The 12,430-nt window shown below is 46.9% G+C and overlaps 1 protein-coding gene across 4 annotated transcripts in view; it reads left to right on the top strand.

Annotated features, from left to right (window-relative positions):
* LOC116949755 (BAI1-associated protein 3-like) overlaps positions 1–12,430 on the top strand; it is a 50,324-nt gene that overhangs the window by 33,634 nt on the left and 4,260 nt on the right. For all 4 annotated transcript variants that reach the window (XM_032967395.2, XM_032967392.2, XM_032967393.2 and 1 more), the window contains exons 20-28: positions 827–931; positions 1,650–1,916; positions 2,425–2,487; positions 3,690–3,772; positions 6,096–6,237; positions 8,464–8,535; positions 9,040–9,123; positions 9,476–9,581; positions 11,900–12,035. In XM_032967395.2, coding sequence (XP_032823286.2) covers positions 827–931; positions 1,650–1,916; positions 2,425–2,487; positions 3,690–3,772; positions 6,096–6,237; positions 8,464–8,535; positions 9,040–9,123; positions 9,476–9,581; positions 11,900–12,035 — 1,058 coding nt within the window. The remainder of the gene's footprint in view (positions 1–826; positions 932–1,649; positions 1,917–2,424; positions 2,488–3,689; positions 3,773–6,095; positions 6,238–8,463; positions 8,536–9,039; positions 9,124–9,475; positions 9,582–11,899; positions 12,036–12,430) is intronic.

Raw genomic sequence — 12,430 nt, 5'->3', positions numbered from 1 at the left:
ACTGTAGAGACAAAGGCGGCCAGGCGTGGTGCTGGTTTTGTGTGCCGTGCCGGCCTTCATAGGTGCTACTCGCGAACAGCACTTGCTCGAACAGTCTGTTAAGGCGATGCAGAGGATCCTCGTTTTTTATTTAATAACTGCACATCTGTGAAGAGTACCTTTATAGCTCATCGGATTCCTCCAGTGAAAAAAAATATTCGGATTCAAATTTTTATATGGGCAGCGGTAGTGTAGCGGTTAGCGTGCTGCGCTTCGAACCCGGCGTGCCTAATTTGATTCCCGCTCTCGGCCAACACCAAGTAACGATTATTTAAAACGAGCATGGGCCTCCCCTAGGTCGACTCAGCCTCAAATGAGGACCTGGTGCAGTGGGTAAACATCGCCACTAGGGAGACAAACGCGGCCGAGCGTGGTGCTGGCCACCCACCCCCTCGTTTGCCGTGCCGGCCTTTATAGGTGCGCACTAACAGCACTTGCCCCTACAGTCTGTTAAGGCTATACGGGGGATCTTTATCTTTTATTTTCGCCAAAACATGGCACTGACGTTCCCCGTGCACAGTTTAATTCTTTTCTTGCACGGTAACCATGCCACAGCATGCGGTGCGACCAGTGGATTGAGAACTGCTGGCTCTGAGCTTGGGATGACTATTCGGATTCTTGACTCACACGTGCGCCACAAGATCTCTTTGTTACGACCGACCGAATTTAGCGACGTTTGCTTGAGCTCCCGAGTTATTTAAAGCGTGAACACATGCTTCTTTGAGCGTGCGGTTACGAGCCCTATTGATGTTCGGAGACAATGCTCCTCGTCCTTTGATCTCAACAGGAGATCTGCGATGCCAGCGTCAGTTACGTGACTTTGATGAGGGCACGACTGGTCGCAGAAGGTTTCAGCGGTGGAAACGGACAAGTCTTCGTGATGTCTGCAAAGGTTTTACATCCGTTTCACATTTCACATTCATGCCACTGCTCCCCACACCCCACTCCCCCCCCCCCCCCAAAAAAAAGAGCAATATTCAGATTAATATTTACTGCGTTCCTGGTAAATAACGTTTAAAAGTCAGTGATTTCCTCTGGAAATCTCGGTGGCGAGATGTTATCTCGCTCACTTGATATGCAGGAGGTCGTGGGTTCGATTCCGACCCTGATGCCTGTATATTTGGAGTTTGCATGTCTCTCTCTCTCCCTGGTCGTGTGGATTTTTCTCTGGGTCCTGCGATTTTCCCCTCCATATTTAGAAACATGCCTTTAGAGTATTTGGCTGCTATAAGTTTTCACATGATGAGCCACTTCATTGAGCTATCATTTGTGGACAGATTGCTTTTGCAAAGGAACTACATAGCTCAGTGGGCCTTACCTGGTAAAATAAAACACTAGTTTAATTTTAGTAAATGAGGATTAATGCGTATTTGGAATATTCACATTCCTATGGCAGGGGTGAGTCTCTCCATGAGACAACCGCTGTTGACATCCCCGTGAAGCGGTATTTATTTTATTCACCTTGGAGAGATGATTGTTCGAGTCAACTCCCAACCAGGATTTGAACAACATTGTACTGTTCATGAAGGAGTTGCTTTTGTCAATTCGTTAATGTCGATCAACGCTCTCTGTTGCCGCGACGTCTTTTTTTTTCCCTTGCCGCACGGCAGATCTGCGTGGGGCTGTGCAGCATCCACCACCTGCAGTGCTCCCTGCCCTCGCTGCTCGGCTCGCTCATCGACAAGAAGCCGCAGACGGAAACCGATGGTGCTGCTGCTGCTGCTGGCCCGACCGCCTCCACCGGCGGCGCAGCTGGGAGGGCAGCAGCAGCGCTAGCGCCAGCGGCTCAGAAGGCCCCTTGCAGCTCCGTGCTAGACAGCGGGATTCACGACCTCGACAAGCAGATGGAGGACACCGTGAGAGCAATGGCTGAGCAGGTGAGGGACGGTGGCCCTGGTTGGAGCGATCGTTTTGCTTTCCGGGGGGGAGGAGAAAACGGCGATTGATGGCAAAGGTGCAGCCCCGCAGTTGCTTCCTCACGCCGCCGCCGCTGCTCGCGGATGAACCTTTACAGGAGGGAGTTGTAATAGAGCCGGACGACTTGGAAGAGCCGAAAGTACCCACATTTTATCCCACCGCACACCACCTGCTGATAGGCTAAGTGTGGTGCACCCATTGACAATGCCGGTTTAGATATTACTCGCCATCGATGTCAGCCGTGGCTGTGAATCAAAGGCTGGTTGCCGGATACATGGTGCGGTGCGCTGACCTCTGCGCCTCAATTAAATCTGCATCTGTTTTACGTACGTTGTAACAAAGTTGCGATGGATTTTTTTACGATCACATTGTTCACGTGAAAGTGAATGTAGTAAACAGGGCAACATAGCCCTTCGTGCCATAGTGTTGAGAATCACCCGTGTGCATGCGTGTGTTTCCTCTGTACAGACAATGCTGTATATTAAATCCCATCTCGAAGCTATTGCATCTGACGCAGCTGTTAAAATACAGGTACAGTATATTTCCATTTGTGGCTGTGAAGTAGAGTATTCCCTCGTTATTCACGAACTTCCTCTCGGCGATTTTGGCTGTCCGCAAATCACATCTGGAACTACACGACTGCATCGAGAGAGAGAGAGATAATGTGATGAGAGATAAAGTGATGAGAGAATGTAATGAGCTAAAGTTACGAGATGAAGTTATGATGATGCTACTGCACAGCATCATGAATTAAGGCAAGTTCATGTATAAACTATTATTACATTTTTTACGTATTATTTACTTTTAAGTTTATTATTACCAATTGTTATGTTTGTGTTATTATATTTTTGGTGTATTTAATAGCTTATGTATTATTTAAGGTAATTGATTAGAAAAATATATATTTTCTAAGGCCAATATCATCCGTGATATTTTCTATTCACGAGCATCTCCGGCACGCATCCCTCATCGTGAATAGCGAGGGAATACTGCAGCATCAAATTGCATTAACATTCCACGTAGGCTTCACGAAGGAAGTCTGTGAGAGAAAAAAAGTACAAGGGGGCTATAACTCACAAAGTCCGTAAAGGAAGTTTGTGCTGAGATTTGGCAGTGAAAAAATGGGGGGCGGCAGAAATAAGCAGCGGTTGGTTGAACCATTTTCCGGGGACTCATCTGCTTTTAAACATGCGACTTACGAACTATCAGAGGTACGAACAAACCTGTCCGTATGTCCAGTTGCCTGTTTGGACCGAGAGTCGTGATTTCAACCGCCGCGCAATAGATGGCGGCGGTGGCATCTACATCTGCAGAACATGAGCAACCATCTACGTCTACAGGAAATTATACAGCTTTTAAAGCCGTTCCCCTTGTTTAGTGTACACGCCGTACAACATGGTTGGAATCGACAGGAGTAAAGTTGGACTTAAGAACAATTTGACTTCCGAACAGACCTCTGTAACCTAACTTGTTCGTAAGTAGAGGAGTCCCTGTATTGGCAAATATCCCCTCCCTACCGACACTTGAATCAGAATTGTGGTTGATTAAATCGATGTCATGAGGAACCCTGGAGCACTAGGCAAAGATTAGGCCTTCCACGCACAAACGTTCAGTAGTTGAGGTGTGTGTGTGTGTATTTGCGTGATTTCACAGTAAGTTAATATAAATATACGTTTAGTTATTGCGAATGTTTGTTGCAAGATGATTTGTTGTATGGTCTGTTCCTTTCCTAGGATGAATCTGTCTACGAGTATTATGATAACAATCTTAAACAACTTTTTGAAGGGCTGAATGAAAACAGCAAAATATTCCAAATGTGAGTTGAACTTTGTATTAAGTATTTTTGAAGCGGGTGGGGGGTCATGTTTGGAATGTTAGTTCCATGATGATCTTTGAAGTAATCCAATGGTGAACAATGACCTAAACCCAACACTTTGTCATCTTTGGCACCTAAATTTGTGATGCACCAACAACATTTCACAAATTGTGCCGCTACCACCACCACTGCTACCGCCATCACCTTTACTACACTCAACAAAAAAACTGCCATTCGCCACTAAGTGGCGAATGGCACTTGTGCCAGGCTAAGTGAACTCATTTATCAAATCATCAAGCATACTTCACATGGTTGAACAGTATGGAGCCATCCCTTGAGTGCACCCAGACATCGATCAGCCTCCTATTGTATGTGTACCTAATGGACATGTCTGTGGTACAGCCTTGGAAAGCGTCACAAACTACGGCGTCAATGACGATATTAAATAGTGTAAGGGCCGGAGGGCATCTATGCCACACCACAAGCTGAACAGGGAATGGCTCTGACTCCTGGCCACGCAGATTTACCCAGGCCTGCCCACCATCATGAAGACCCTTAATGATTGTGAGAAGGGGGTAAGCGACCCCCAAAAGTGCGAAGAATAACCCAGAGCCCGGGTCTGTTGATGGTATCGCGGGCCTTGAGCAGGTCAATAAAGCAGAGATGTACGTCCTGTGAACATTTCCTACACCTCTGCTGTAGCAGACAAAGAGAGAAATAGACATCGTGCAGAACCACCCCAGTCTGAAACCCCATTGTTGAATAAACTTTGCCAAGACCTTTTCCAGCACACCGAGGAGGGAGATTCCCCAGTACCTATTGCAATCGCGCAGTACCCCCCCCCCTTCTTAAAAGGGGGGCACTGCGCTGGGGGACTACCAGGGCATCCTTTCATTCTTGTGGAACCCATCCTGTGGTCCTAGCAGTTGTAAAGATATCATACGGGGCAGCCTGCACGTAATTGCCACCATCCCTCGGCACTTCGCGTCAGAGATCGTCTCTGCCCAGCTCTTTACCTGATCGCTCCCAGGGATGACTACCTCCTCCAGTATTTGAGGAACGGCTGCCCCTGCAGGGTCAACCCCAGGTTGCCCCAAGATGTTATCTGAACTGAGATGATTCCCCTCCCCCAAGACCTCACAGAAATCATTAGTAGATCTGCAAACCTCTTCATGGGGATCTTAGATTAGATCACCAATCTTTCCCTTTAGGAAAGTCATAGGTGTGGTGCTGCAAGTAATTTTTTATGGAATTAAAAAGTGATTTGTAATTGCGTGCTGCTGAGGCAATTTCCATCTCCCCAGCAACCCGTGACTACCACTCATATTTGCAGCGCCGCACAGCTGTTCAAACCTATGAGTGTAGGCTGAAGTAAGCCTCCTCACTCTTGGATGTGATTTGCTGTAGATGGTGAGTGAACCTGCTGCATTCTCTCGGCTAGCCTGAACACCTCTGTCACCCAGGGTCTCTGTGGACATCTGGACCGTGTACCCCAATGCAGCCATTGCAGCTGACCCATTTCCCCTGAGCATTAGGAAGAGGGGTGGATGATACCAACTCCATAAGCAAGCGATGGTGAAATTCTGGCAACATTCATCAGCTAGCCGAGACCAGGCCATTGTAAGTGTTTTTTGTTTCTGAGTTATAGGTGGACACATAGCACGAACAACCAATACAAATACAAAGATTCCCCGTGTAGCCTTAACAGACTGCTGGGGCAAGTGCAGTTTGCGAGCACCTATGAAGGCCAGCACAGCACACAAGGGGATGGGTGGCCAGCACCACGCCCGGCCGCCTTTGTCTCCCGAGTGGTGATGTTTACACACCGCACCAGGTACTCATTTGAGACTGAGTCGACCAAGGGGAGGCCCAGGACCAGTTCAGATAATCACCACCGGTGTTGGCTGTGAGTGAGAATCAAACTCTGGTCACTGGGCTCGTAGTGCAGCGTAGCGCTCACCGCTTCTGCTACCGCTCCCCCACACCACCACCTGTCACATGAACACCATCGTGACTATCACCAACCACAACTACCACAACCATTATCACCACTGTCAACACCACCTTCAACACCAACAACACCATCACCAACACACCATCGCCACACGTAAACTCTTACCACTGCATCAAGGGTCACGGTTTGTGCAAGAGTAAATCATGTTATTAACATTGCGGGCACTGTAGGGGATCACGTAAACTTATTTCACTGTACAGTTATGTGAGAATCGGCAGTACTTCGTTGTGGGGAATTAGTAGGAGAGCCACCTGATACATGAGGGCTGTAACGTAGTCATTCTGCCTTGCCTTGCTGTTCTTCCCTCAGTTTCCTGTATATGCTCTGGGAGACGGTGCTGAAAGCGTTTAGCGAGGAGCTGGAGAAGAACAGGATTTGCTCTGGATTCATGAAGGACAGGAGGAGTAGCCTCAGCTCCCCGTACTACACAAGGATGCAGACGATGCTAAAGGTGCAATACAAAAACAATCACGCGTTTAAGATAAACGCCTACATTTCCCTGCAGTTACTCTGCCTACTACAAAACAAGTTTGTGTAAAAAAAAATCAATGAGATGTTCTGCAAATAAAACACTTGACTAACACTCACAAATTATAAATAAAACCAATTTCCAATGAGACTATTGCATCCATCGCTGCTAAAGCCACTGCCAAACCTCACCATCTCTTCCTTCAGGATTTCACCGGTGTTGCGCATTCGACACCTGGTTCTCACGGTCCCATAGTTTGCTCTTATAAAGTATCCCACGTTTGATCAGATATAAAGATCTTTCCCATGGCCAGCAACCAGGGGCGCGACTATGGTTGGAGGTATGTGGCAGCAATGTGCGACGCATAGGGAGCCCAGTCGGCCACAAAAGGGGGCCCCGAATCAACGGATAAACAAGTCACTTTTTTTTAATAACAAAAAATTACCTGCAGTCTACCATGAACCAAGCCCGATGATTAATGGCGTCTGGCTATCGCATCAAGAGAGCAGCAGCAGCAAGTTGCGGATCCACCCCCTTGGAGGAAATCCCAGAACCGATGGGGTCGCCATGAATGCAAGACGCTTGATAACTTGATTTAAAAAATGTGAAAAACTGGTCCTTAACTCCAGAGTTCCTGATGTCTCTTGCGCTGAGCTCACCTCAAGTGTGGCTTTCACTGTGCAACTTTAAAAGCGGTTGTACAACACTCCGACTTGACGTCGACATACCCGCGGACTGTTTGCTGTACAACAGTCCCTCGCCAACCGCGGGGGGGGGGGGGGGGGGGTTACGTTCCTGAAAACCGCCGCAGTTGGCAAAACCACGGTTGGAAATACTGAGGCCTTATGGGAAATATGGGGTTAGGGCAACCGCCAGCGTGGTCACATTCGTCGAACTCTCACTAAGTTTCCGATTACTCCGCTGAACACGAATGAAATACACAATAGCATAATACAAAACAGTAAGTATTCAAATAACAATTAAAAACAATAAAGTAATGTTATTTACCTTTTATTCTGAGGGTTGAAGTCCATGGTGATGATGGTGATGAAGATGAGAGTATTTGGCTGCTGCTACAAATTTCCACGCGATGAGCTATCATTTGTGATGGCCAGATTGCTTCTGAAAAAGAGCAATACAACTCAGTGGGCCTTACCTGGTAAAAATAAAAAATTCTAGTTTTTTAGATGTAATGGGAGAGGTTGTTTGTTTGAAGGAAGAGGAGGGGGCTTTGCACACCGTCTACCTTCACCTGGTGGTGGGAAGAGAGCAGTGGCAAGAGCTGAGAGATGAGACGATGGGTACACGGAGAGAAACGCGGATTTGTGGGGTGATTTGAAATGACGAGCGCCGGTCTGCGTGCTAAACCGCGGATACACGAAACTCCATTTCTACGCGGTTAGAAGATCGGCGTGCCGAAGGAAAACCGTGGATGCATTAAATACCACGGATGCGAAAAACGTGGCCGATGAGAGATTGCTGTGCGTCCTCTAATTCGAATTTACGTGCCCTTAGAATGTGGCTCTGTCAATGTGCAAACTCCATGGCTCTAAATTTAGAGGCACGCACCCCACACAGCGGCCAAATCTACCGCTGCCATGCCCCCGGCACTCTCCTGCCCAAACGAACGTCCGTGGCACGGGAAAGCCGCACTCCGCTCTACCAAGTTGATTACTGTTCATCAATCACGTGTCTGCACGGTAAACAGTTGAGCCGGTGTGCTACGTCACTTGGGCTGTTTATAATCTACATGGCTCTCTCTTTTTTGTTTGTTCGTTATTGTGTTCATTGTTATTTCAAACGCGAGCCCGGCACGGAGCACGAACCGCGTCGTGGGGGAGCAGGGGAGGGGCACAGAAACTCCACGGACAGAAGTCCCCGAACTTTGTGCCCCTGGGTTCAGAGGAGGGGAGACATTGGGGCTCACTGCCGCCCACCTAAGTAGGGGCTGCGAGCGGCAGCCTGAGACTTATGTGTGGGGAGGGGAGGACAAGGGAGGAAGAACGAAAGTGAGGGGCTCGATGGGAGGGGAGGGGGGAAATGGAAAAAGGAAGGGGAAGAGCACTTAACAAACTGTCAGAGGAAAAATAACTTAGACGCGCCAAGTGAACGTATCAACCAGTTAAAGTCCCGCAGAGCGGTAATTAACTCCTGTCCATCCATTATCTGCATGGCTCGTATATTACCGACCTGTCTTGCTTTCAACAGAAATTGCTGCAAGTGTTCAACGTGGATGTGCGTGGAATCAAGATGGAATTTCTTCAGAATGACGTGTATAAAGTGAGTGCGCGATTTTTGTGGATGGAAAAATGCACCCCTGCCAAACGCCGCTGCTTACTCCCCAAATAATTCTAATGTGCACGTATTGATGTTGATCTTCTTTCGCACCGTAGTAGCCAACCGTGCTAATTGGAGGTGCGGGGGAAGGACAATGAACTAAGCACAAAAAGCAGTTCTAAAGAATTTAATTTTCAATTAAGATTTAAATTGCATAGCTCCAGTGGCTTCCTAATATCGGAAGGAAGAGCGTTCCAGATGGCCGCAGAAACACCGCATCTGAAAGCACATGATGCAGTGACCGTCTTTTGTTCAATGGTTATCCAAAAGCCGCTGCTGTCAGGGTGACTGGAGTTCGCGTGATGATGGTTCACAAACAAGTTTGATTCCCATTATCGACTTTCTGAAGCAGCCTTCTCGTCTTTGGTGCAATTCCACAATGACATAGAAGTTCCAATACGCAGCGGTGCCGTTGTGACCGTGCGCGTGTTTGGTTTCCACCCACAGGGGCTGGAGGAGCAGCTGGAACTGAGGCAGAAGAGCACACCTGAGCTCATTGACTTGTACCATCAGGAGAAAGCAAAGCGCCAGGTTCGTGTTCACCGTATCGTTTGGGGACACAGCCCCATGGTTTAAGATTAGCTCAGAGAGCAGTGCGTTAAATATCACCTATGTCAAGATAATTATTTGATGAGGGTGGTGGTGCACAAACACGAATAACAAAACACTCAACACACATTCGTCAAAGAGCGCGTGTGCCATGAATAAGGACCATTGCCCAAAACGTCGCCTGCTATATAAATTATTTTATTTTAAAGCCGCAGTTGTGCTGACGCGTGTGTGTGTCGAGTTTTGTTTCGTACCCAGAGGTTACAGTTGCGAGGTCAGCTTTACGACCGCTGTAAGCTGTAATCGCCACCGCCGTGCCAAATGCTGTCATTAGGTTCCTGTGGAAGAAGCAACCCAAGGAATGTTGGACGTGGAGTGTCACTACGATGGGGAGAGGGCAGCCCTCGTAGTGAAACTGCTCGGTGTGTCAGGCCTACCAGGTGGGTATCGCCGGGGATTCATTTCAGCCGCGTCTGTCCGGGTTGGCGACCCGGAAGATACAGGGACACCACTGTGGCGAGATGTTATTGTTGTTGTTATTGTTGTTGTTGCTTGTTTACCCATAAATTCCTCACCGAATCCTAATATTCTTTTTCTGGAGGGTCCTATGAAGTTTTTTTGTTTTTGCAGTCGGGGGTAATCGTGCCGCTGTGTATTATACCAATCCAGTAATTGGCGCCGCGGTGGCGAGATGTTAACTACCTCACCTGGTATACAGGAGGTCGTGGGTTTGATCCCGATCCCGACCCTGACGCCTGTATATGTCGCGTGTTTTCTCCTCCCGTGGTCGCATGGATTTATCTCCTACGAGTCCTTGAGTTTTTTTCTCCACATTTAGAATCAACGTGCATTTCGAGCATTTGGGTGCTATAAATTTCCACACGATAAGCCATTTAGTGCGGCTATAATTTTGTGGCCAGATTGCTTCTGAAAAATAGCTATATAGCTCAGTGGGCCTTACCTGGTAAATAAAAAATATTTTAGTTTTTGTTTTTTATATCACACCCAGCAAGACCACATCCAGTCTACCTTTCGCTGTGGCGACTAGTCACGTGCCACCGACTCCAGTTTACCAGTGACCTGGAAAACATTCAGTGAGAAATTAAGCCCTGTTCATCACCATGGTGTTATGAATGATGTTCTCGCGATGCGTCCTCGTAAAATGACATTGGAATAACCGCAACGATGTAACGAGCAAATACATGTTGCGCCCTATAAAGTGAATAAAATACGACAAACAATAAATTCAGCCAAAAAACCCTGTCAAGCGAGAGGCAAGAACATGGAGATCAAAAAACGGTTCATGTATGGAAACCTTTCTTTATTATATCTTTTTAAGTCGTGTCAAAGGGCAGGTCTTTGAACGCTGAAACCACTGCGTGTGCATGCAAGCTGGTCTCACTGTCTCTGCTCAGGGCCGGATGAAGGTTCTTGTAGGCCCTAGGCACTTCTGTTTCGTAGGCCTTCAGTGATAACCTTCTTCAGTCGCTACTGCTGCTGCCCCATGTTACTACCACCGCTGTCACTTGCTTGTTTCATGCAGTATTTCATCCAGCCTCTGGACAGATATCGTTACTGATACGTTCGTTATTCATGATACAGGTTTTTTGGGTTCGATAAATGCGTCATTAAACCCGCCACCACCCGACACAGCCAGTTAGTAAGGTTTGTCACGTAAACAGAACATGCCATTTCGTTACGAGTACAGCGCGCCGGTGTGCTGAAAAGCAAAGCCACAAAATTGGCATTTTCTGTTTACGTGACAAACCTTACTAATTAGCTTTCTCGTGTGGTGGCGGGTTTAACAACACACATATTTACGTGATCTAACCCAAAAACCCTGTATTATGGATGATATTGGTCGCGAAAGCCTAGGTGTTAAACTGACGTTCGTTATTTAGTCTGTGCCCTCATTCGATGGGAGCGTGCTGCGTGCCGCACATAAGCAGATTTACGGTAATTTGAAATTATTGAGAGAGAGAAAAAAAACAAGGTTTGCCTAAATATATTACAAGCGAAAATATTTTCAACTGTTTTTTACTATGATTATCATATCGGATGATGCAGCTTTAAAAGGATGCCGTTCATTTTCATCGATAACAAATTCAGTGTTCTGGCAGGACAACCTCGTCGCGAGTGCCACGTTGCTTTACTTTCGTTTTAGCTTAAAGATGTTTCACTGTTATTTGGAGTGTAACATGTCTCGCGTACGAGTCAACGACTTGTTACCACTGCAAAGAAATTGCAACGAGCAGCCAACAAAATAAATGTCAAAAGGAATTTACATTTTTTTAAGTAGTTTTTTTTGTTCAAACATTTCGACAAAATTACTGCATAGAAAGATAAGTTGCCATATTCCCCCAGTTTACCTTATATATTATCATTTCAGAAGTGTCAGGGACGAGGACTACTCGGCTGCTAAGTTTTGTTCGTAGACCCTTTAGTTTTCGTAGGCCCTAGGCACAGTGGCTACTGAGGCTACTGTGCCTATTGGATAATAAGGCCCTGTCTCTGCTCATGATCTACCACATGCAGGGCAGGTTTTAACATGTGTACACGTGACTAGGTGCATGCGATTGTATGTATGCATGTACGTTGAACTTCTTTCGCACCGTACCTAGCCAACCGTGCTAATCGGAGGTGCAGGGGAAGGACAACAAACTAACAACACGAAAAGCAGTTCTTAAAAAAATAATTTTCAAAGTGTACAGCTCCCAGAGGCTTCCTTATAATTGTGCGTGTGTACGCGTGTGAATAGGGGGCTCATCGCAAAAGGTTCAAGTAAAGCTCCAGCTCTGCCCCAGGGAATTTTTTTCTACCGTCAAGACCCAGAACTCAAGGAGCATGACCTCCACAGGCAGAGACAACGGAGGCTTCAATGAAACCTTTGAATTGTGCGTAGTGCATGCGGCATGTCCTGTTTGTTTTTTTGCAGTGCTCAGCGCTATCGCCACTTAAGCACCAGGTTTTAAATGTTCACAGTTTGAAATTTTCCCCCAACCAGTGTCACCTCGAGGCATTACCAATTGACATGTGCTCAAAAAGTTTATTACTATGAAACGGTCTTATGATAACGTCTGGTTACCCGGCAGATTTTGTTAACTTTAACAAGCCTGATTCTGCCGAGGAGACCCAGAATGTAAAACCTGTCCAGGGTGTTTCTTGCTTACACAAATGCTGCTGGATAGTATTGACCTGGAAAGCCGATTGCCTCATCGATTATGAAATATTTGTTTTTTTTATTTATACGTGGAGGCACAGACCGGAGTTCAGCTTATATATGGCATGG

The sequence above is a fragment of the Petromyzon marinus genome, chromosome 37 (genome assembly GCF_048934315.1).
Source record: "Petromyzon marinus isolate PM22_M1 ecotype Great Lakes invasive population chromosome 37, UKy_Petmar_22M1.pri1.0, whole genome shotgun sequence".
NCBI lineage: Eukaryota > Metazoa > Chordata > Hyperoartia > Petromyzontiformes > Petromyzontidae > Petromyzon > Petromyzon marinus.
This window is presented reverse-complemented; position numbering and strand designations above follow the sequence as displayed.